The 25,566-nt window shown below is 47.7% G+C and overlaps 1 protein-coding gene across 3 annotated transcripts in view; it reads left to right on the top strand.

The window, feature by feature from the left end:
* LOC116953253 (uncharacterized) overlaps positions 1 to 25,566 on the top strand; it is a 305,948-nt gene that overhangs the window by 240,688 nt on the left and 39,694 nt on the right. For all 3 annotated transcript variants that reach the window (XM_032973299.2, XM_032973298.2, XM_032973300.2), the window contains 13 exons: positions 1,751 to 1,804; positions 2,431 to 2,484; positions 3,672 to 3,725; positions 15,494 to 15,601; positions 16,268 to 16,321; positions 17,418 to 17,471; positions 18,466 to 18,519; positions 19,312 to 19,365; positions 20,232 to 20,339; positions 20,893 to 20,946; positions 22,148 to 22,201; positions 24,005 to 24,112; positions 24,985 to 25,038. In XM_032973299.2, the coding sequence (XP_032829190.2) occupies positions 1,751 to 1,804; positions 2,431 to 2,484; positions 3,672 to 3,725; positions 15,494 to 15,601; positions 16,268 to 16,321; positions 17,418 to 17,471; positions 18,466 to 18,519; positions 19,312 to 19,365; positions 20,232 to 20,339; positions 20,893 to 20,946; positions 22,148 to 22,201; positions 24,005 to 24,112; positions 24,985 to 25,038 (864 nt within the window). The remainder of the gene's footprint in view (positions 1 to 1,750; positions 1,805 to 2,430; positions 2,485 to 3,671; positions 3,726 to 15,493; positions 15,602 to 16,267; positions 16,322 to 17,417; positions 17,472 to 18,465; positions 18,520 to 19,311; positions 19,366 to 20,231; positions 20,340 to 20,892; positions 20,947 to 22,147; positions 22,202 to 24,004; positions 24,113 to 24,984; positions 25,039 to 25,566) is intronic.

Raw genomic sequence — 25,566 nt, 5'->3', positions numbered from 1 at the left:
TAGTGCGAGTTTGATGGCTTCTGTCCAACCACCAACAACTGCACGACAAAAAACCCCAATAGGAAGTTTTGAATTTTTAACAATTCGCAGCAAGCCCTTCTCAGGTGTTCAAATGTATTTGGATGAAGCAGGCGGTGAAAGGTCAAGAGAGTCTCCTTTGCGAGAGCGACCGAGGTCACCAACATGACAGAAGCAATGACGCGCACGCGTGAGCGACAAGCCTGGAGGAGCCTCAACATGGGACGAACTCACGTCACCACCCCAATAGTGGAACCACGGAGAGCGTTACGTTTCCACTGCGGGCCCCCAACAGTGGCGACTACCTTCAAACGCACCACGTTGACTTCTACGCTTTAACATTCGTGATTTTGTTATTGACTTTTCAGCGCGATATCGACAATGCGAACCGGACGACCAAACGCTTGTCAACATTGTATTGATTATCCAGCCCCATCTCTCTCTCTCTCTCGCCTCCTTTCCCTCCGTGTCTCTCGCTCCCGTTTGTCCATTCTGTCTCTCGCCCCCGTCTCTCCCTGTGCCGACGCGCTTCGCGCCACTCGCCTCCCTCCATCCCTCGGCGCGATTCGCGTTTCCTCGCCAGCGCCACGGCACCGGGGTGCTCCTCTGCGCCTCTGCACACCTCACAGCGATCAACACGGAAGCTCTTTGTAGACCGTATCCGTCTCGCACCCCGTTACCCTTCCACGGCGCTTCTGGATCGTTGTCACACCACTCTCGCACGCCGCAAGCGAGTCTGGCGTCGCTGCTTGTGCCCGCGTTCTCGACTGAATCGCAACTTTTGTCAGCGACTTCCAATTTAAAAAATAAAAACCCTGGATTGTCGAGAGCGGTGGTTCTCAGAGTGCGGTGCTCCGGTTCCACCGGTGGCTGTCCGTAACGCTCCTCCAGGTGTTCCCCGGTGCTGTGATGCAAACGCAGGTTGATCCCGACAATAATGGCAACGTTTGTACCTTGTGTTTCGGACGTTAATAGTTTAATTAATGTTTAATGAAAAAAAATACGGGTAAATGACCCAGATTAGACGACCCTAACCCTAAAATCTAAATGCCCCCTCCCGTCCCGTTCCCCCCAAAAACCTTATGGCTACGTTTAACAAAAATAAATATGTTCCAGTAATATGAATCGTGTGGTATTGGTGGTATTTAGAGAGAGAAGTGGGCGGCTGGGTGGTGGTCAGCATCGGTCGATTGGTCCGCGGGCCAAAACGAGTTTGAGAAACACCGCTCCAGTGTAACAGAGTGATGGGTCTCGACCCAGTTACCATCCCATCTCGTTCATCATTGACTGATGCACATTACAGGGTGTGCCTGTAATGTGGACACGGGGGCAATCGAGGGGGACCCGAGAAATGGTTCTGCGATCCCTTCGTCTGAGGTCGTTCTCTGACGCAAGTTGGTGCAACTGTTCACCACCGGAGTTCTAGAACAAAAAAGTCAGCGTCTCCCGAAAGCAGCATGCTCTAACTTTTGGAAATAGATACACGTGGAAATATATATATACACACGTGTAAAACGTATGTGTATGGGGGTTTTTTTTCCCCGTCTCGAAAATCTCTTCCTCTGCTGGGGCTTCTTGTGCAATGAAATTGAACCCATATTTGTCTCCGGGCTGTCATGCATCATAAGCGAAAATGGCTTCTATTCAAAACGAACGAATGCGGACGAGCGAGAGGACGAGCGAAGCAATCGATGCACGGCCTAAGCGGCGATCTTTTTGTCTCCGTGTGCAGGGACCGCCTGGACCACCAGGGCCGAGAGGGCCTCCCGGTTCCTCCGGAGGGGAGGTGAGCGTCATCCGTTGTCAAAAACGCGGCCTCTCCGCAGAGAGTCGTCACCCACCGGCATCGTCATGGCCATGATCACCATCATCATCTTCGTCGTCGGCAACATCATCATGGCCATCATCATCGTCATCATCATGGCTATCATCATCAGCAACATCATCAGGATCATCATCATCAGCAGCAAAATCATGGCCACCACCATCGGCATGGCCATCATAATCGTCAGCAACAACATCGGCATCGTAATTATGTTAATCAATGTCATCATCAGGAGCAGCGTTGTGATTTATATTCAGCTGCCTCGTTTGCTCAAGGGCTGCATCATCGGTTAGAAGTGATTACAGCGGCGAATTGCAATTGCCCTGTGCGTTATTGTCATCGCCGCCGTCATCAGCAGCAGCAGCAGCAGCAACATCATCAGCATCATAAATACATTTGTATAATTACCTCAACAGCAAATTTTTATTCACATTCAGCCGCCTTGTCTGAACCCACGACCTCCTGTATTCCAGGCGAGGTAATTAACATCTCGCCACCGTGGCGCCCACTCTATGTACCCCAGGCTGTGTTCCCCTGCAACTCAGTTTATCCTCCGCGATGTGCATGATCATTTTCTTTCTCAACAGGGCCCCCCTGGTCCGCGCGGCGCTATAGGATTGATGGGTGCCGAAGGCCAGAAGGTGAATTTAAAACGACAAACTTCACCACTCACCCCATGCACTAACCGTGTGTCCCACTTAGCCTCAAGAAATCAAACGAATCGTTCGCAACGATTGACTCGCGCCTCTGAATTGCAAAGAACATTTTTACTGGATGCATTACTCGACTTGCTTTGTGCGTGCGTGTTATAGTTTGTTGTCCTTCCCCCGCAACTCCAATTTGCACGTTTGGCTCCGTACGGTGCGAAAGAAGTTGAACGTACATACGGACATATCGTAATGCACTGCAATGGGAGAGGACTGCTTCACAACTTGCGTTGCATTGTGGGAGTGTATTGTCACCATGCAGTCAGTGCATTGTGGGTACTCTCGGTTACATGGCCCAGCCGTAGTGCGTTCGTCGCTCGTTGCGGAGGTTCGCGATGTGTATTTGGCAGGCCGCCCTGGTAAATGTTGCGGATGTGTTAACCGCAAAATACCGCGCATTGTCCGCTGCGCAGACCCGAGGACATCGTTAGGATAAGAGGAGGACATTTTCTGCCAGTGTCATGGTCCAAATTTACCGGGAAAAAATAATTACTGGCATATTTCTTAATTGGAAAACACATGGTAAGCGTCGCCCGCATGGCAAAAACTTAGCATGACCCTTCTGAAAAAGAGTCGCCTTGAGCGGCGGTGACCCTTTCCTGGGTAAACTTTCTTATATTGTGACATGGGCGGTGCCATTCAGTGTAAATCGTCTCCGCTCTGTCGTTGTGGTGAGATAATAGCCCTCACACAAAAAAATGCTTCGTGATAAAATAATTCTAAATTTGGAGGGAAAAACCGGAGGACCCGGAGAAAAATCCACGCGACCACCGGGAGAGAGACACACCGCAAACTCCAAATATACAGCAGCAGGCGTCAGGGTTTGGATCGAACCCACAACCTCCTGCATACCAGGCGAGGCAGTTGACATCTCACCACCGCAGCGCCCCGTTAACCCATCTGTGGTCAGCACAGATGAGTTCACGAACCCACTTACCGTAACACGTCCTGGATTAGCTGGATTATTAGCGTCCACCAACCGACCACCACGCCCGGCTTGCGAGCCGGGTTCTCGTGTTGTTTCTTTTGCGTTGCGTCGAGCACTTGCTCGTATGCACGTTGAACTTCTGTCGCACCGTGCGTAGCCAGCGGTGCTAATGGTTGTGCGTGTGCGTCGACAGGGGGAGCACGGAGAGCCTGGAGACCCAGGACACCAAGGAGACATCGGTCCTCCTGTGAGTCGCCCATTTGCCACCTGCATATGTACCTGTACCTGTTCCTGTACGTTCACTTGTACCTGCACATTCACCTCCACATTCGCCTGTACCGTCACCCGCACATTCACCTGCACCTCTGTACGGATACTGCACGACCCGAGGGTCCCACCGCTGACAGTGGAACCTCCAAATGACGTTCTCTCCCTCACCCTGTCCACGTCCACACGCACGGGGCCAGGTTCTCGTGTTGACGATATGGCCGAAACACACCGCCACAGTGCTGTCCACATCACCCCTTCGTACGCCTTTCAGGCCTTAATGGGTGCTCGCTAAACAGCACTTGCCACCAATGGTCTGTATGTCAATAACACGATTATTGGCTTTGCCTACTTGATAAGTATACCAATGGATGGATTTACATGCATGAATAAGATAAGTAAGTCAATGTATTTGAATACATTTTTTTTCCAGTTTCTACTCAGCTGGAAGCTGAGGAACGGACCAAATTGTTTTCAAATGAAATAATTCACCTTGCAACGGCACATGACCGGAGTCACGTGCCGAGATTAACGCGTCGCTTTTGACAGCAAGCTCGCCGACGATGGCTCCCTGCGATTGCGCGGGATCTCTGTGACGTCTGCAATTTACCTGAACTCAGACCTTCTTCGCCGAATGCGTTTACTCGACGGAGCGTGAAGGACGCTCAAACGCTCGTCCCGTTCACGGGCGGCGTACGTTTAGACTTCGTAAGGAGGCGTGACACCTCGGAGTGGTGCAGCAATTAGCGCAGGGGCGGCTGCGGGGGACAGCGGTTTAAGAAACTTGCGCCACCGTTTCGGAGGATGGAGTCGAAGCGGCCAACCTTCGGTTTAAACGCCCCTAAAGCACACACACATACATATATACATAATGCATAAGGCAAAACCTTCTTCCAACACAAATGTTCAAGTGCTGGAGCAAAGTTAATTGTATCTATATGTAGGCTGCATTTACTTTTTTTTTTTTTAATGCAGCATAGTATATGCACCTCCGATTAGCACGGTTGGCTGCGTACGGTGCGAAAGAAGTCCAACGTACATACTGCTCATAGACTAACACTACCCATAGACTAACACTACCCATAGACTAACACTACCCATAGACTAACACTACCCATAGACTAACACTACCCATAGACTAACACTACCCATAGACTAACACTACCCATAGACTAACACTACCCATAGACTAACACTACCCATAGACTAACACTACCCATGGACTAACACTACCTATAGACTAACACTACCCATGGACTAACACTACCCATAGACTAACACTACCCATAGACTAACACTACCCATAGACTAACACTACCCATAGACTAACACTACCCATGGACTAACACTACCTATGGACTAACACTACCCATAGACTAACACTACCCATAGACTAACACTACCCATAGACTAACACTACCCATAGACTAACACTACCCGTAGACTAACACTACCCGTAGACTAACACTACCCGTAGACTAACACTGCCCATAGACTAACACTACCCATAGACTAACACTACCCGTAGACTAACACTACCCGTAGACTAACACTACCCATAGACTAACACTACCCGTAGACTAACACTACCCATAGACTAACACTACCCGTAGACTAACACTGCCCATAGACTAACACTGCCCATAGACTAACACTACCCATAGACTAACACTACCCATAGACTAACGCTGCACCTCCGATTACCACGGTTGGCTTCGTACAGTGCGAAATAAGTTCAACATACAGTAGTAAAACCTCGTTATTTCGGTATTTAATAAATTCGTAATTGGGGATGATTCGGCACGGCTGCGCTTTGGGCACACATAAGGTGTCCTAGTAATCCGTCATGAGCCGAATGGTCCCATTGCTGCATACACGTGGAGCGACGCCTCGCGCCAATACAAAACAATGACTCAGTCTGGTGGTGGCGAGCGTGGTGAGTGTGGTGAGTGTGGAGCATGTGGTGTGCGTGGTGAGTGTGGCGAGTGTGGTGAGCGTTGGTGCAGATCCGTCGCTTTGGACTTGACCTTGTGTGTGTGCACTCTGTGCAAGCCAACCCTCTCAGACAAGTCGTCTACACCTACATCAAGAAGTAACAGAAAGGGACTGAAGTATAAATCCCCGAGTCTGCGAGACAAATCCAAAGGTTTGGATGGAATTGACACAGGGTGCGTGTGTGTCAATGCGTATGGTGCGTGTTGTTAACTGGGGCAGGAGGCACTGGGGAGTTACCATTGCAAATAATTCGCGATATTGGATAATTCGGCAAGGCCAGAGCCCCATGACGTGTCGAATTAACAAGGGGTTTCAACTGCACATGCTACACGTAGAGACCGCTGCTCGTTTTCCAAAAGACCGCCCGGGCCTCTGTCCAGCCGTGCCAGCTCATCGTGCGCGTGGCACCTCGCACGGCGCCGAGGGGAGCTCCGTGCGGGGGGCTTCGTCGACGTCCTCAGCTGCCGCCTGATGAACGTGGCCCCGTGAGCACGCGGGGGGGGGCCCACCTGGCGCGGACGAGATACAGTGAGGGAAACAAGTATTTGATCCCCTGCTGATTTTGTACGTTTGCCCACTGGCAAAGAAATGATCAGTCTTTAATTTTAATGGTAGGTTTAATTAAACAGCGAGAGACAGAATAACAACAAAAAATCCAGAAAAACGCATGTAAAAAATTGTATAAATTGATTTGCATTTTAATGAGGGAAATAAGTATTTGACCCCCTCTCAATCAGAAAGATTTCTGGCTCCCAGGTGTCTTTTATACAGGTAACGAGCTGAGATTAGAAGCACAATCTTAAAGGGAGTGCTCCTAATCTCAGCTTGGTACCTGTATAAAATACACCTGTCCACAGAAGCAATCAATCAATCAGATTCCAAACTCTCCACCATGGCCAAGACCAAAGACCTCTCCAAGGATGTCAGGGACAAGATTGTAGACCTACACAAGGCTGGGATGGGCTACAAGACCATTGTCAAGAAGCTTGGTGAGAAGGTGACAACAGTTGGTGCGATTATTCGCAAATGGAAGAAACACAAAAGAACTGTCAATCTCCCTCAGCCTGGGGCTCCATGCAAGATCTCACCTCGTGGAGTTGCAATGATCATGAGAACGGTGAGGAATCAGCCCAGAACTACACGGGAGGATCTTGTAATGATCTCAAGGCAGCTGGGATCATAGTCACCAAGAAAACAATTGGTAACACACTACGCCGTGAAGGACTGAAATCCTGCAGCGTCCGCAAGGTCCCCCTGCTCAAGAAAGCACATATACATGCCCGTCTGAAGTTTGCCAATGAACATCTGAATTATTCAGAGGACAACTGGGTGAAAGTGTTGTGGTCAGATGAGACCAAAATGGAGCTCTTTGGCATCAACTCAACTCGCTGTGTTTGGAGGAGGAGGAATGCTGCCTATGACCCCAAGAACACCATCCCCACCGTCAAACATGGAGGTGGAAACATTATGCTTTGGGGGTGTTTTTCTGCTAAGGGGACAGGACAATTTCACCGCATCAAAGGGACGATGGACGGGGCCATGTACCGTCAAATCTTGGGTGAGAACCTCTTTCCCTCAGCCAGGGCATTGAAAATGTGTCGTGGATGGGTATTCCAGCATGACAATGACCCAAAACACACGGCCAAGGCAACAAAGGAGTGGCTCAAGAAGAAGCACATTCAGGTCCTGGAGTGGCCTAGCCAGTCTCCAGACCTTAATCCCATATACAATCTGTGGAGGGAGCTGAAGGTTCGAGTTGCCAAACGTCAGCCTCGAAACCTTAATGACTTGGAGAACATCTGCAAAGAGGAGTGGGACAAAATCCCTCCTGAGATGTGTGCAAACCTGGTGGCCAACTACAAGAAACGTCTGACCTCTGTGATTGCCAACAAGGGTTTTGCCACCAAGTACTAAGTCATGTTTTGCAGAGGGGTCAAATACTTATTTCCCTCATTAAAATGCAAATCAATTTATAAAAATTTTGACATGCGTTTTTCTGGAATTTTTTGTTGTTATTCTGTCTCTCACTGTTCAAATAAACCTACCATTAAAATTATAGACCAATCATTTCTTTGTCAGTGGGCAAACGTACAAAATCAGCAGGGGATCAAATACTTGTTTTTCCCTCACTGTGGATGTTGCCCGCCCCGAGCTCCGCTCGCCATCAACGTGCAGTCTCGTGGCTAAGAGGATGCTCAGGCATAATTGGCCCTTGTTAAATGCAGCTCATGAATGCTCAATGGGTAATGAGGCTGCGAGGCGAGCCGAGCGAGCGCGATCTTCTCGCGTCGTTCGAATCCCGCTCATTGCCAAACATCGGTGACGAATATCCCTGAACAGGTCACCCGGGATCATCCTCAGGGTGACCGCAGCCTTCGCCGAGTAACCTGGTGCGGTGTGCGAACGTCAGTGTGCGGGAGGCAAAGGCGGCTCGGAGTCGGGGCCACACCACCCCCACGTGTGCCGTGCCGGCCTTAAAAGGGGCTCGCTAACAGCACTTGCCTCAACCGTCTGTTGAAGGCTATATGGGGATGGAGGGATATTTGACTTTGTTTGGGTGCATGCTTGCCCACACGTGTGTACGGGTGCACACGCGTGCACACGTGTGTAAAGGCATTCATCATGCGCGTGTTTATGCACGCGAGTGTCTCTGTGCGTGAACCAAACTTGCACCTAATTTCCATCGCGCTAATGCGCGTGACTCATGAACAATTATAATCCACCCGGAGTCCCAATGCACACACCACGCGCACACGAAAGTACAATAACAATCTATCTTGCAGCGGGTTTTCAATACGTCGAGCACTAATGGCACACTATTTCACACGCTCCAATTAGTGATGGGATCCGAAAGGGCTGAAGAGTTATCTGACCTTGAATTTATGTAGCAATAATTTCACTTTGCTAAAGACGGTGTATCTGATAATAAAAGCCAGGAATATGAACTTGAATTAATGTGCCCTATCAATTGTCTCTACCTTTCACGACGAATTAAGGGTGCTGCAAGTGCGTTGTTATTTGCCTCCTGGTGCCAGGTGTGGTAATGAGCCAGTGACTTCTGGGTAATTGGCTTGTCGCTTAGCAACCTTCCATTTTTTTTCTTAGCACGGCAGAATGTGACAAATCGAGCACTTTAAGTGCGCAACAGATGTTACTGATATTTCCCCGCAAATTTAATTCTTCACGTGTGCGGTTTTTTTACTTGCTCTTAATTGGGTGACATTTATTTAGTTTCCTCCTAAATGATCGGACAATAATGGCATTATTGTACATTAATGAAGCAAGTGTCTAGTCGTTCGAATAAGCACGTGTTGATTTTATATGTAGGCTTTCATGACAAATGTTATTGTACGTAATTAGTTTATTCTGGGCTAGATCATCGTGTAGATATAATGTTATTTTTTCGTGGTAACCCTCCACCATCAAATCAAGTTCTCACCTCGTGGGAAATGTGCTAATTTATTTTGGTTTTTCAGAAAACCAGAGGAGGAATGTTGAAAGGCATGAAAACTGGTAACGATTTTACATCCCGACGTTTTGCTGGAGATGACACCAAGCGTCATCGGGCGTTAGCAAAAGTGAAAGTTGAGGTTTCAAAAAAAGAAAAACTGACACTCTACCTTGACAACCAAACCCAAACTAAACCACGTGTGCAGCACAGCTTCCTACCAGTCGATGTTTCCCAGCTGTAACAGTGTTGGATCCTAAATATTTGTTTCCTCCGCTATCTACAATGTGGTACTGATTTTATTCACCACGGAGAGACATTGATGGTGATGATGATGATTGGTCTCCAAAAATACTGCGATTGAGTTGGGTCCTCTAACCACTGTTATTGCAGCCGCATGATTGTGAACATGACGGTTTTTATCCATGAAAGCTCTTCCCGAGTCTCAAGACCTGAACAATTTTTTTTCCTTCAGAAAGGACCTGCATTCAGAGATGCTTTCGTAAAATGGTCAGTAAGCAGTGTTGCTGTTTAATGGTGGTGGAAACCAGGAGGCAAACATCCTAGTACGTGAGATAATACTCAAATATCCACACAGGCGCTAGACATCTTCCACGAAAGTGTGGGAAATAAATCCCACCAGCCCCACGACCAACGCGTCATGTTAGACGTGCCTGCTGCCGGCCCACGGTGGGAAACACGTGAGGAAGAAACGTGGTGGTTTGATTCAGGGTCGGGGAGAAACCTCGGGGAGCCGCAGGGAGAGGACAAAACCCTATTTGCTGTACTGCCATTGCCCACCACCTCATTATCCGTCAAATTAAAGACATTTCTTGTCGGTTATACTGCTGCTGCTGCAGCTATGTTGGCAGTGGTGCACAAGCACAACTCACAGGAAAAACTCAACACATTCGGCAATATCATAGGGACCTTACAAGGAAACAATCGTGTATTTATAACGGCCGATGTTTCAGGCAGTGGTCCTTCTCCATAGCACAACGAGCCGATAGCGTCGCGTGGAATTATACCTTGAATTTAAGGGTGAGCGGCGTTGAATAGTTGAGTGCTTGGCGACCTCTTTAATGTTGAATGTCCTTTGCGGTGCATTAAGTCGGGTAATGAAAAGTACAACTTGAAACATTAAATATAAACCAGGACACATTTACACTCGAGAGAGCTGTGCTACATAAACCTGAGACGAGAAAATGCACTAAGAGCCGCAAGCACCCCCTCTCTAAACTGCCAATATTATCAAGTTGGTGGCCAGTCGAGATGTCAAGTCAAGGTGTCAGTCAAGGGGCCGTCCATAAACGACGTCACGCACCTGGGGGTGGGGGTCAGATATTTGTGACGATGTGTGACGATGGGGGTGGGGGAGTTGTTGAGAAATGTGACGTCACATCAAAATGCGCAACTTTAAATAAATATAGACAACACGTTCTACTTAATTAAATAGACTTTTTAATCAATGTTTTCTCCTACAACATCAGAGTGCAGCGCCACATTAAATACTCACTACAGTGACAATAGTTTAAAGCGATTTGAAGCATGTTTTATCTTTTTTTGGGAGGGGGGGGGGCAGAGCTTTGTGACGTCATATTTGAGGGGGGGGGTCTAACTTTTTGTGACGCCGTGTGACGCAGGGTCAAAAATCGCGTGACGTCATTTATGGACGGCCCCCAAGGTGTCCTGATACAGTATCTCCCCTGCACAGTGGAGGCTGGGTGGCACACTCGTATCAAATGTCAGCCCTGCCCCAGTGGAGGAGGACATTCTACCTCGCCGTTGGAGGGAATGATCTTGCTGAAGGATCGCCGCCACTGTCGATTTCCCACATCACAGGGTTGATGAGCAGGGCTCACCAAATGACTGAGTCGAGCCTTCTGATCGCCAGTGCCACCTGCCTGATAAATACTGCCGCTTTTGTTATTAAATTTAGCGTGTGTTCACACGATCGTGAGCCATTGTCTTTCCACTGCTGGATGAAGCAGTGGCATGAGCAAGGAAATCCGGGGCTGCACCTTTAAAATGTTTTTTTAATGTTTAATTTTTAAATAAAAAATAATGTGACAGTGAAACTCCATAGACATGCTCCACCCGGCTTAGAGTAACTGCTGCTGGATGAGGGCCTCCCTCAAGGAGGTTATCTTGACCATACTTCACCGCACTGGTCAGTGCGGGTTGGTGAAGGTGGGTAGTGTAGAAATGGGAACATAGAAGTACAGTGCAATGGATTTTTTTGCACTGCCCTTGATGGCCATGAAGCAGCCTATTGTGACCTGTTTGTGCGTGGTTGTCACCCATCCTAGCATGGTCCAAGTCCCAACCTGCTTAGCTTCTGAGATGTGACAATATTAGGTGCATTCAAGCTGATTAAAACTAAAAGTAAACCATTTGTATTTTACCAGGTAAGGCCCACTGAGCTACGTAGCTGTTTTTCAGAAGCGACCTGGCCACAAATGACAGCTCAACAAAGTGGCTTACCACGTGGAAATGTATCACAGCCAAATGCTCTAAACACGTGATGTTGAACGAAATGTGGAGGTAAACACCAAAGGATCTGGAGGAAGAAAAAAAACACGCGACCACAGGGAGAAACACGCAAACTCCAAATATACAGCAGCAGTCGTCAGGGTCGGGATCGAACCCACGACCTCCTGAATACTAGGCGAGGTAGTTAACATCTCGGCACCGTGGCACCGTGGCACCCTCACAGGCATAGTGATAGTAATACTGCAAGTGCTGACTGGCCTTTAAAGCCGTAACATTCTTGGCGTATAGTTCTCAAACGCACGCGTTGACCTCTGACGCCGCAATTGGAGTTGATCCGCAGAGCGATGTCGCGAGACGTCGCACTAAGGGCACCGACTCGAGACGATTTCCTGGTTACGTCACCGCAGTTCTCTCTTGTCTGGTCTGCCCTGTATCTTAATTGCTCTTCAACAAGAGTGAGATCTCTCTGCCAGACGTTCTTCCAGCACGAAGACAAACTCACTGTCAGACTCGGCAGCTTTTTTTTCTCTGCTGGCTTCCAATTTAATATCGTCTTCAATTATTCAAATGATCTTCCTTTACTCTCAAAGCAATGCACAGCTTGGCATCGCCCTCGCTGGTGAGCTGGTCACTGACTACCTGTGCCCCAGCTGCGTATGCCACTCTTGCCTGGCTGGTGGCCTGCTTTTCATAGGCCACAAAGTTTGAGTAATTTTTCAACTTTGAGAACTCATTTTCAGTGATGCTCCGCAGCTGTAAAACGAGCTTCCCGTGGCCCTGAGAAATTATTCAGTCGAATGAGATTTTCAAATCTCGCTCTAATTTTACCCTCTTCAAATTTTTTGTCGTGATTCATTTTCGTTGGATGCTGCCGTGGTGCAATGGTCGACACGCTGGACGGACAGCGCCTGTTTGACCTCCCGGCATGGCAGTTGCAACAACGAGGCAAGATTCGTAAACCCCTTCAGCCGGCGTCTGTCCACGCAGCGGCATAGCCGGGTACACCGCAGTGAGTCGATCGGCAGCTCGTGTGCGGTGGGGCAAAGTGTGGGTACGCCCACCTCCTCCAAGAAGTCCGATCACCCTGGAAGAGTAGACCAAATACACGCTGGAGCTCCTTCCAGTCGAGGCTCTTCTGCCAACAGTGGCGTGAGCGAGCAAGAAAGAAATTTCAGGGCTGCGCCTTTACATTTTTACTGAGAGAAGAAAGCGAATGCACTGAGGCCCACAATGCAGTTTGCCCATCCGCGCGTTACTAATATTCCACTGGAACCATTGTTCCAGAATCGCTTACTGGTTACAAACTAAAACTATAAAGAAATATATATTTTTTTATCTTTTACCAGGTAAGGTACACTGAGCCATGTAGCTCTTTTTCAGAAGCCACAATTGACAGCTCAACGAAGTGGAGAAAAATCCACGTGACCACGGGGAGAGAGACGCACAAACTCCAAATCTACAGGCATCAGACCCGTGGATCGAACCCATGACTTCCTGTATACCAGGCGAGGTAGTTAACATCTCGCCACCTTATTAGAAACCGGGAACCGACTTTTTGGAAAAACAGTCACCATACTCTGTGGTTCTTTCGGTAAAGTCACGTAGGTAAAAAAATAAAATAAGGTGAATCAAATCACGACGTTTCGGAGGCAACACAAGCCTCTGAAACATCGTGATTTGATTAACTTTATCTTCTAGATTTGAAGCTTTCGTGACTGCAAGGATTCATACGCTTTGGTTTTTTCGGTAAAGTCACGTAGGTAAAATAAAATAAATTAAAATAAAAGAAAACAATCAAATCACGACGTTTCGGAGGCAACACAAGCTTCCGTCTTCAGGTGGAACAGTCACAGCAAGATCGCTGCATCAAGTGGGGAGGCTCTGAGAGCCTCGAGCTTAAATACAGGTTAAGGTGGGGGAGAGGAGCCAAGTAGGGGACATTGATGTTGTGCGGAGCTAACTTAATCAGTCTTTTGTTATGTTGAGGGTGCGGGGGATGCGGTGGGTCACTGCACGGGGGCAATGGAAAAATGGAAACAAGAATGGAAAAGTTCGGAAAGAATATGCTGTGTGCTTATAAGGTAGCTAAAGTTTTGACTTGGTTTATGACATCTTTCCAGTGGTTGCTTAATTTAAAACCATCCTCTCGGTTGAAGTTGTGTCTATGTTTGTATATCTCGATGGCTTCGTGGACAAATCTTTGGTAATTACCGGGAGGTTTGCATAGTACCTTGGTATCGGAGAAAACAATCTCATGAGAACCCGCTGTGTTGAGACAATGATCAGCTACGGCTGATGAATTCGTTCTGCCGTGTTTCAAATCTCCCCCCCCCCACCTTAACCTGTATTTAAGCTCGAGGCTCTCAGAGCCTCCCCATTTGATGCAGCGATCTTGCTGTGACTGTTCCACCTGAAGACGGAAGCTTGTGTTGCCTCCGAAACGTCGTAATTTAATTGTTTTATTTTAATTAATTTTATTTTACCTACGTGACTCTACCGAAAAAACCAAAGAGTATATTTTTATTTTATTTTTCACCTACTTGACTTTATCGAAAACTTCAAATCTAGAAGCAGTCACCAGTTTACCGTATGCCGTTCAACAGCTCCTTGTTTCCAGCATCCACGCTTACAGTGCGGATATCTTCTGCACAAATTTGATTGATCGTGGCTCACGAATGATGATGACGATGATGGTGAGAAACGTCATCGTCCGAGTCACACGTGACGACGTCACACGGCCCGCGACATTGCACGCCGGTGGCTTGCGGCGACGTCACCAACAATTGGAAGTCTTGCTCGGAAGTCATCACGAGGGACACGCGTGTGACGTCATGTCTCGGAATGTCGCCACGCTCTGCAGGCGCCACCCCCGACGCTCAGAATGCTTCGTTGTGACTTTGTGTTGTAACGAGGGCTGCGTGTGTGTGCGCGGGTTCTTTTGTAAATTTGCTCAGTTGTTCTATAGGGTAGGTGCCTAATGGCAACAGACAGACAAATGGACAAATGGACAGACGGTCCGGTAGAGCTTACGCATTAAAGCTTACAGCCTCAGTTGTAAAGCGTTAAAAAGTAAATCTACCGTTTCACCACTATAAGTAGACATCAACTGTGAGGAATCACACGTTAACGTAATACAAAAATTATACCCTTCATTCGCTAGCTACACCTGCCAACACTGCTCATTATGAACAACTTTGCGAGATATTGCATCGCAGGAACGCGTACACTCTTCACAGCTTGCTTCGCTGTCAACTTTGATCAAAGCCAGAACATGGCAGTGAGATTCTGTGTGTGTGTCATCTTCGTGTGAGTGTGAATTCTGATAAAAAAATGAATTAACAAACTAAAATGGTAGGGTAGCGCTGCGCTACGAACCCGGACACCTGAGTTCGATTCCCCAACCGGTAATATGTACTGCATATTTTCAGCTTACCGTAATCAATTGTAATATATATGATTACATTAACCCCTCCCCCCTTTGATCTTCATACCTGATAGGAACACAGTGATGACATCATCTTCCTCTATTTAAGACCGGAAACAGGGAGGCTCCTTCACCATTCTGGCAAATCGCCTGATGAAGCTGCTTGCAAGCACCAGCGAAACGTTGTACGCGAATTGTCGATGTTGTGGGTTGACTCTCCAACACACCGGTGTGCTGAAGTAGTGTCTAATTGGCACGTTTTTTTTTGCACGTGACGTGACAGACCTTAGTAATTGCGCCGTGCTGGGTGGTGGTGGCTTCACGGTATGCCTGTATTCACTCGATATAACCCCCCAGAAAAAAAACCCTTTCTTCTGGACACACACAGGGCCTCCGTGGGGAGCGAGGAGACAAGGGCGAGGCAGGGCCCCCTGGAACATCTGGGCCCCCCGGTACTAAGGGCCCCCCAGGAGAAGACGGACCCAAGGGCAATCTGGCGAGTACTCTTGAGCGATGTGCGCGCATACGTAACACAGGGTGAACTTCACGTTTCACGTTGGTTTTGTTCAATATGAACGTGAGTCTCGTTTTACAAGAGGTCTGCCATTAGGGGGACAATGTGAGGGCACGTCATCGTCATCATAGTCATCGTCATCATTGTCGGTAACATCATGAGCATCAAACGTACGTTTATTATTATCTTTAAGCGGTACCTTCTCTGCGTACGTTCAGCAGCCTTGTCCAGTCAATTGATTTGTCTTCAAGCATTGGTGGTGAGGATCAGTCAAAGTGTTACAAATATCGTAAGCACCATCATTGTCATCATCATCAATGGTAACGACATTAACATCAACATTGTCGTATCCCCACTGCCACCAAGATGATCAGAGCCATCGTCATCATCAGTATCATCTCCACGTTCCCAATATCATCAGTGGCAACATTACCAACAGCAGCAGCATCACTAAGCTCCTCATCATCCACCAGCTTTCTCAAAGCGTTTTTCATCAATTACTTATTGCTTATTGGTTTTCTGTTTACAGCCCTGAGCCATTAGTGGAAATTCCACATTCCCCACAAAATGATGCTTATTTTATATCAACCTCGGGAGAGATTATGGGATGTGTTCTTTGATTGTTTGTCTTGTTTTTCACTTTTGCAGGGTCCGGTCGGATTCCCTGGAGAGCCAGGCCTTACGGGTGAACCCGGTCCTTCCGTGAGTGACACGCGCTTTCTTTAAAGATCACACAAACAACAAACACGAAAAGTCACGCATCACCACCCACTCACTGCCCTTCCCAGTGCGAGTTGAGCACTGTCGCCACAGCACCACCCAGCCAGGCAACTATTTTGTGTTAATATTACTATTAATGAACTTATCTGGATTCAAATTAATGACACAATTTGTCCAAATGAATGACATAATTTGTCCAAATTTATTACATTTCATCAAGGTTCCTCACCGCCAACTCAAGTCCCGATCCCCTGTCTGGGATCGCTGCTGTCACCATCCTAGAATCTCACCCAGGTCGGCAAGAGCGCTGCGAGCGAGCGAGCGAGTGAGCGAGTCGAACCACGTGGCTCTCCAGAATATAAACACCTCGTTCGAGACCCACCTCCTGGCTTTGGCGTTCCTTCCTCCTCTATCAATCGCATCAGAACATCGACAAGCCGATACACGCACCTCTCCTTCAAGCCACAGGAGTACGGCCGTAGCAATGCAACCCAAGCAATGGACCACAGAGTAAAAACCAATGTGGTCTGTGCGCCTTCAACGAAGGAGGAACGGCAAAACTACGCAAACTCTCTCTCCTGAAACCCCACCTTGCCGTGGCCAATAGCAGAGACCTCAACAATGGCATCGAGCTCCTCTGAATATATCGCCGCTGGCCATCGTGCGCGTAGAAGTAAGAAAAAGGTTACGCATGGAGGAAGACCTGATGATGATGATGATGCAGGCGGTGATGAGAAAGGGAAGCTGGTGCTATTTGGACACGCCTGTAGGGTGGACATCGACAGTAAAACGTAAAGTTTGTTGTTCGTGATAATTGAAGGAACTGGAAAGAGAGGAAGACCTCAGAGAATGGCTTGAAGACGACATTAGTACCAGCATGATGTTTGCACTTCTTGAGCATACTGTGACAGGACAGAGGAAAGTGTAAACAAACCACGAAATGTGCAGTGGACACCTCTGGGCTATCAGCCCATGGCTCGTGATGATGGTGGTGGTGCGTGAGCATAGAATAGCATGACAATGCATGCACGTGTTGAACTTCTTTCCCACGGTGCCCATCTGTGTTCAATGTGCGCAGGGGGTGGACGGAGCACCAGGTGAAAAGGGTGACACCGGGGAAACTGGGGAGACCGTAAGTCTTAACATTAAATTTAATCTTTTGAACAATACTTATACAGTCCGCTCAAATATAAATTAAAGGTTATGAAGCATTGTTGTTGTTTTTTTTTGTAACCATCTAAAAGAAATCGACTCGTTATTAATTTGTAATTGCAATGATGAGTTTTGAAGTGTTCATAGTTTTGTCTAAATTAGTATATTTTCCAGTTATAGTTTAATTGGTTTGCATCATACTCTTTGTTTTTTTTTTCGGTAAAGTGACGTAGGTAAAAAAAAAAGAAAACTAAATGAAATAACGACGTTTCGGAGGCAACACAAGCTTCCTTCATCAGGTGTAAAAAAGCACAGCAAAATAACACCTGATGAAGGAAGCTTGTGTTGCCTCCGAAACGTCGTGATTTAATTTAGTTGTTCTCATAAAAAAATTTTATCTACGTGACTTTACCGAAAAAAAACCCAAAGAGTATGAATCCTTGCAGTCACGAAAGCTTAAAATCTAGAATAGTTTGCATTATTTTCTCGTGTTTTGTCATTTCCCTATCCATGCTTTGATACGTGTGGCATTGCCCTTGTACTGTCCGCCTTTTGGCGTTGTTCTCTGGTCTGACACCGGTGAGACTATGCCATGAAGAAGGCTGTCTCTGGTGTAGGCCAATCCGTTTCAAAGGCAATGCGATATATTATCAGAGCATGTTTTGTTTGCATGTTCACTACAAGTACTTTGTGGTTCATGCAGACTTGATGCCTTGCAAAAGGTTTATATTTGGTGTTTGAACATCTTTAACACCTCGGGTGTTTTTTTGCCAGAAAGGGTAAATCCTATTCTGATTTTTTTATTGTAATTTTCCATTGCAAAGGAAAAGCGAATCTCAATGAATGGCTTTTCATCGGCCGAGATTCAAGATGCACGCCAATCCGTGTAACCGATCGCGCTTACACGCGCAGCGCTGAACCGCTGTGCGCCCTCCCGCTCTGCGTAACCTGCGTGTTTGTGTGCACGGCAACAGGGCCCACCAGGTCCCTCAGGAGAGTCGGGGCCATCCGGGCCCCCAGGAAAGAGAGTGAGTCCCTCCATCCCTAACCCCTACGCACGCCTCAGTCTCATCCTGAGTACCAGCCCGAGTGAAGTACTAACCATATCACTGGCCCCAGCCTGAGCAGGTCGCAACGACGAGGCAGAGCGTATCCTCGCTCAGATGGGTTGTGAGGCCATTCCCATTTCCATGGGTGTTACAGTGCTGGAATTCCACATTCGCAAGGAGGCGGAAAGTCTTTATTTAGAACCCTGCTCGACCCCTCTCAAAGTGACTGGAACCCCTGTCCCCTAAGCCTACCCCAGGTCTTAATCCTACCCCTAGTCCTAACCCTATAGCTCATCTCAACCCTGTACCTAATGCTACCCCTGGTCTTAATCCTACCCCTAGTCCTAACCCTATAGCTCATCTCAACCCTGTACCTAATGCTACCCCTGGTCTTAATCTTACCTCTAGTCCTCAGCCTTTTATGCGGCCTTATACTAGGCTAATCTTATCAACAGACCAGGTCTTGACTCGCCCCTGCTGGACATCTGTGAAAAAGAGCTTCAGCACTCATTGGATGGCTCCTCTTGCTGCAGTCTAAATAAACATTCTGATTCTGAAGTTTCAACTCGACCTCTGGCCCTGACCCTCGCTGTGCCCGAACACAAGGCACAAATCCGAATCTGAAGCCTTGTGGAAAAAAACCCCCTTAAGATGAGCCCGAACGCGATACATTACCCCGTGTTTAAATTGCAGGCAGTGAAATGATGATGATGTTGTTGTTGACTCGGTAATGTAACCTGTGATTAAAGTGATTAAATGTCTGTGCTTCAGGGCTTGCCTGGGCCACCTGGTGTGGAAGGCAGGAGAGGAGAAAAGGGAGGGAAGGTACATTTCTCATTATAAACAACACCGCGTGTGCACGTGTGTGTGCAATGTTTGTCTGTGTGTGTGTGTGCGTGTGTGTGTGCAATGTTTGTCTGTGTGTGTGTGTGCGTTCGTGTGTGTGTGCAGTGGTCGTGTGTGTATAGCAGTTATCGCGCTGCGCCTAAAACCCAGCCACCCGGGTTCGATTCACGCTCACTGTCGACGCCAGTGACGATTATCTCAACCGGTCCTGGGCCTCCCCTAGGTCGACTCAGCCTCAAATAAGTACTTGATGTGATGTGTAAACATCGCCACTAGGGAGACAAGGGCGGCCAGACGTGGTGCTGGCCACCCACCCCCTTCTGTGCTGTGCCAGCCTTCATAGGTGCTCGCTAACAGCACTTGCTCCTACGGTCTGTTAAGGCTATATGAGGGTCTTTGTCATTCTCTGTGTGTGTAGCAGTTATCGCACTGTGCTACAAACCCGGTGACCCGGGTTCCATTCCTGCTCATGGCCAACATCAGTGGCAAATGTCTGAACCGGTCCTGGGCCTCTCCTAGGCTGACTCGGCCTTAATTGAGTGCCTGGTGCAGTGCGTAAACGTCAGCACGGGGGAGACAAAGGGGGCCAGGTGTGGTGTTTGCCACAGAACTCCGTAAAACATTGGCATTCAAAGGTGCTGTCTGGCGGCATTTATCCCAAGTGCCTTTGTAGGCGACATGAGCATCTTTGCCCTTGTTTGTGTATACACCCTGCGTCCAGTCATTGACGATATGGACTGTGGCATTGCAGGACGGTGAGTGATGATACACAGTGTTGGAAGGCCTTCATCCAACAGTGGATGGACGAGGACTGATGATGATGGTGGTGGTGTTGATTTGTATAGGGTGAAGGAGGCTTAAACGGGCCACTTGGGAAGACGGGACAGATTGGGCCTGTGGGTCTTCCTGGGCAGCCTGGACCTGACGGACTGAGAGGCATTCCCGGACCAGCCGTGAGTACACGCATACATACATGTACACACCACACATACTCATACACACACCGGACATACTCAGACACACACCACACACACTCATCCACACACAACACGTACATATGCACTCATAACACACGTACTTATACACTCACACATACAGTACACTCACACATACATATATACAGAGACACTCATACACACATACACATTATCGTCATCATATGTAATGACATCAGTTTAACACGTAGGCTCTCGCGACCAATATCATCCATAATACAGGTTTCGCCAGTAACGACATTTCGCGAAACGTCTTACTCAGATTGTAAATGTTGACGTTTCGTGAAACGTCTTACTCAGATTGTAAATGTTGTGGCTTTGCTCTCCAACACACCGGTGTGCTGTACTAGTGACGAATTGGCACGTTCTGTTTACGTGACAACCCTTACTAATTGGCTGTGTCAGGTGGTGACGGGTTAACGACACATATATATTTACACGATCTAACCCAAGAAAACCCCTATATTATGTATGTAATGACATGGTTGTTCTTGTTGTTTGTGATCCTCAGGGAGACATTGGGAGACCTGGTGGCCCTGGTCAGCGAGGTCCCCCAGGCCCACAGGTGAGTCTCAGCGCTCACTTCCAAGAGGCTCCTGCCTCAGGATATTTTGGTCAATCATGCTTAGCGGGGTGTTCTTACAATTCTCCTTTGTTTCGTGCAGAAGGAACATGTAATTGCAGATTACAGCAGGATACACAACACGGAAATTAACAAGAAACGCGAGAGAAAAGGCAGAGTTAATGATTTCTCGGACAGGTAATGAGAAAACAAGAGACTGCACGTGAATGTGGTTTTGACTGAGAAAGTTATAGGTTTTCACAAGAAGCCGGGGAAGACAGCGAATTATGTTGAACTTCTTTCGCACCGTACGTAGCCAGCCTTGCTAATCGGAGGTGCGGGGGAAGGACAACAATAATAACAACAACAACAAGAAGAACGTTTAATAATAAATTTTAATAGCTGGATGCAATGGGGAGTGATGCAAGCATCTCAAAGTTGACTAAACATCGTGGACAGAGCTCAGTGGAAGGGAGGCCATGATCGCGAACGTGTTTTGAGAAAGGACGCGGCTCAAAGAGATAAAAAAACAACGTACATGGATGTAATGGAGGATTTAAAGATAAGCCTGCCACAATAATTGTATTCATTGCCACGTTAAAATCTGCCATGCTTGTAATGCACACGCTGGCTGTTTCACAATAAATAAATAACGGACAAAATTACGACATCTATAACCATCATGCCATCAATTACTCCAGAAGACATTTTGCAAAGTAGTAATAATAATAATAACAGCAATGGTAAAAAGGCAACTTTAACTATTGTGCATTTGTTATTTCCTTAACATTTGGGAAGCAAATGAACAATGTGAGTAGTCTCGCCCTCGCGCAGAAAACCCAAGTCAACGCCAACACGTTCGTCAATACCGCTGTGGCCTTAAAATGAAATAAATAAATAAACAAATAAATAGTTGCCAACATTTCGGGGCAATGTCCCTTATTGAAACGCGGTCTTTCCGCCAGGGTTATTGTGAGTCAGCTCCATTATTAGGACCCTGAAACACCTCACCAAGTAACGTGCCGTGGGCCCTGCCGCACAAACCGTTGCTCCGGTTGGCACGGTAGGCTACGTGCGGTGCGAGGTAAGTTCCACTCACAACGTACCGTGTGATGCAGCGTTGGCCTTTTTTGCGAAATCCCCCCAATGTCACGACGTGCGGCGGAGTCTCCATCTATGTCCCTCTCTGTCTGTGCTCGTTTAGGGCCCTCCGGGTCTGCCAGGATTGAAGGGCGAGCCAGGCCCCAAAGGAGAAAAGGTAAGGGATTACACATGCGTGATCTGCAACATCGTCATTTTCATCATCATCAACATCATCATCGTCGCCATCACCTGACATCTCTTGAGTCTCATGAACTGAGTGTGAACTCGTAAACCAATGCCGCAACAGAATCCTGGTAGTATGGACGCAACTTATCCATTTTATTGTTGTTTTTTCTTCATTTATACCAAATTCTATTGGATGTGTTGCATAATGTTGTCTTCCGTTACATTGTATTGTGTCGTATCATGTTGCATTGCATGACAGTTCCTTGTATTGCATGATTTGGTATTTCATGACATCACATTGCCTTGTATTATGTTGTGTTGTGTTGCAATGTGTCATCGCAGTGTGCAGTGTTTTGTGGTTTTATAATGATTCCTTGCCTCCATGAATCAATGAAATTCACAGAATCGCGATTTTGATCTTCAAATCCCGTTTATTTGTTTTCCTTTATGGATGTGTGGATGATCTATAGCGGTGTAAACATGTTAAATCTATCGTGCTCAAATATATAATCTTGAAAATAATTCGTTTTACGACATGCACCAATTCAATACCAGTGTAATGATAATAATTTTAACTTGGAACGCGCCGCTACCGCGCAACATTCGCTCACAGATGGGCAGGAAGGCAGCAGCAGCCAGATGGAGAGATGTTAACTCCCTCACCTGGGATACAGGAGGTCGTGGGTTCGATCCCAACCCTGACGCCTGCTCTATATTTTTGGAGTTTGCGTGTCTCTCTTCCCGTGGCAATGTGCATTTTTCTCCGGCTCCTCCCGGTTTTTCCCCTCCACATTTAGAATCAACATCACGCGTTTAGAGTATTTGGCTACTACTAGAAATTTCCACGTGATGATGATAAGCCACTTTGTGGAGCTATCGTTTGTAGCCAGGTCGCCTCTGAGAAAGAGCTAAATAGATAGTTCAGTGGCCATTGTCTGATCAAATATAAATAGTTTAGTTTAATGGTGAATACAATTAAAATATTCTTGGTTCTTTCGGTAAAGTCGAAACGTCGTGATAATTGTATTGTTTTATATTTTTATTGTTTTATTGCTTCCCTTCTACGTGACTTTACCGAAATAACCAAGAACATGAATCCCTGCAGTCACGAAAGCTTTAAATCACAATTAAAATAGTTTAGTTTATAGTTTAGTTTGGCAATTATCCAAGCCCTACAGAAACGGGAGCACCGGGAGAAAGCCCATAAATGTGTGGGGGCGTGCGATAGGGCAACACTCGATGCATCGAATTGTCGATTGATATTTATTCTCTAGCTCAGGATACGTGCTCAGACTTATTAAATCACAATAAAGGGGGTGATGGGTGTCGCGGATGAGTAGCAAAAATTACACCTCTACTCTTCAATGCATGATTGGTGAGCATAACTAACGCATTTTAATCACGTTGCATTGCGTCGTAGTCAGTCGTGGTGAAGAATAGGAGACTCCAATGGCTCCGACAGCTACCGCAAAGAGGTTTCCATGAAACCCATCCAATGCAAACCGACACATGGAAGAGAGAATAGAGAAAGACCTCGGACCAGATGGGAAGACGTAGAATCATATAGGAAGACATAGAAGCCAAAAGGAAGGCGTGTGACCAGGTGGGAAGACACAGCAGACAGAGACTTGGAGTTCTAACGATGACAACAGCAGCAGAATGCCACGAAAAGACTGGAGGAGGTGGAGGGAACTCGTGTCAACGGCATGTGCGGATACGCACCGCGCCGCCTGATGATGATAATGATGATGATGTTGTTGTGCTTATGCTCATGTGCTGTGTCGCACTACAGGGACACCCCGGCCTCATTGGGCTCATTGGACCCCCCGGAGAGCAGGGGGAGAAGGGAGACCGAGGGCTGCCCGGGCCCCACGGGAAGACGGGACCCAAGGGGGACCACGTGAGTGGCCGAGGCAGAACGTGCCGAGACAATACCCTGGCGTGGCAGAGCTTCCCACAATGCCGTGGCCAGTTACAACCTCTAGGACCAGCCACCATTGGATTGCCGCAAAATGGTTCCTCCACTACCGTCCGCGCAGCTGCAGTTTGAACTCTTGTGCTTCACCCTGACGAGAGAGTTACTACAACCGGCTCTTCTATGGAGAGGCTGGCTCCTGCCATAGGAATGTGGAACTTACAACACTCAATGGAGATTACCACTGTCTCTGATCATGTTTGTCTAGGTGGAGGTACACATTCAAATGTCTATGACCAAATCAGATCTCCGAAGCTAAGCAGGGCTGAGCCTGGATAGTGCTTGGATGTGAGACCACCATGCATGACACAGGTGCTACAGGCTGCTGCGGGGCTACATTGTGGGTAGCAGCAGAGTGGCAGTGCAGCAAAATGCATTGCTGTACTCTACTATCCTCGGACGCCTATGCTCCCCCGGCCTTCTCCAACCCGCAGTGACCTGCGTGGAGAAGTATGGTCAATTAACCCCGACAACCTGCGTGTCGTGTGACGAGGCCGTCATCCGGCAGTGGCCAGGCGACGGGGCTTGTGTGGAGTGCACGGGAGTTGTGCGTCTGAAGTATTTTGGCCGCTGCTACAATTGTCCATGTCATGATGAGCCACTTCGTCGAGCTGTCATTTGTGGTCAGGTCACTTCTGAAAAAGAGCTGTGTAGTTCAGTGGGCCTCACCTGGCAAGATCACATTTAGAAAAGTAGTTGAGTTAATGCGTGCGTCGCTGTTGTTGACGCGCAAGCTGACGGCCACCGGTGTTTGCGACAACCGTCTGTGACGTCCGCCTCTGCCCTCATTCCCCCAGGGAGTTGTGGGTCCTTCCGGCCCCCAGGGACCAAGCGGATCCCCAGGACCTCCGGTAAGACCCCCCCCCCTCCTGCCCCCTCTATTGTAGAAGTCAGTGGCATTTACTTGCTTGGTTATTCGGGAAAACCTCACTGGGTCTCAAGTACTTACAGCATGGTCTTGTATCGAAATGGTTGGAGTATTCACTGGCTAGTACATTCGTAGTGTTAACCAGGGCGGCCTACCACACTCAAACCTCAAACCTCTGCACCAAGTGACAAACGCACTACCACTAGGTCATGCCACCGGTCAAATATGGATAAAACTGGCCCACCTCTATGATTAGCAGTGCCAAATGTACAATTTGGTGTTGGACTAATCATTTTTACTCGTTAACAATTTCAGTTTTAACTTGTGTAATGGGGGCACCGGTAGTGGAGCGGTGAAGTGCGCTGCGCTATGAACCTATCAACCCGAGTTAATTTCCTGGTCACGGCTAACATCAGCGTCGAGTGATATCCGAACCGGTCCAGGGGCCTCCCCAGCTGCACGAACCCACGCTTGACCAGCATGGTGAAGTATGGTCAAGCAGTGGCCTTGA

This window comes from Petromyzon marinus, chromosome 50, assembly GCF_048934315.1.
Source record: "Petromyzon marinus isolate PM22_M1 ecotype Great Lakes invasive population chromosome 50, UKy_Petmar_22M1.pri1.0, whole genome shotgun sequence".
Classification (NCBI taxonomy): domain Eukaryota; kingdom Metazoa; phylum Chordata; class Hyperoartia; order Petromyzontiformes; family Petromyzontidae; genus Petromyzon; species Petromyzon marinus.
This window is presented reverse-complemented; position numbering and strand designations above follow the sequence as displayed.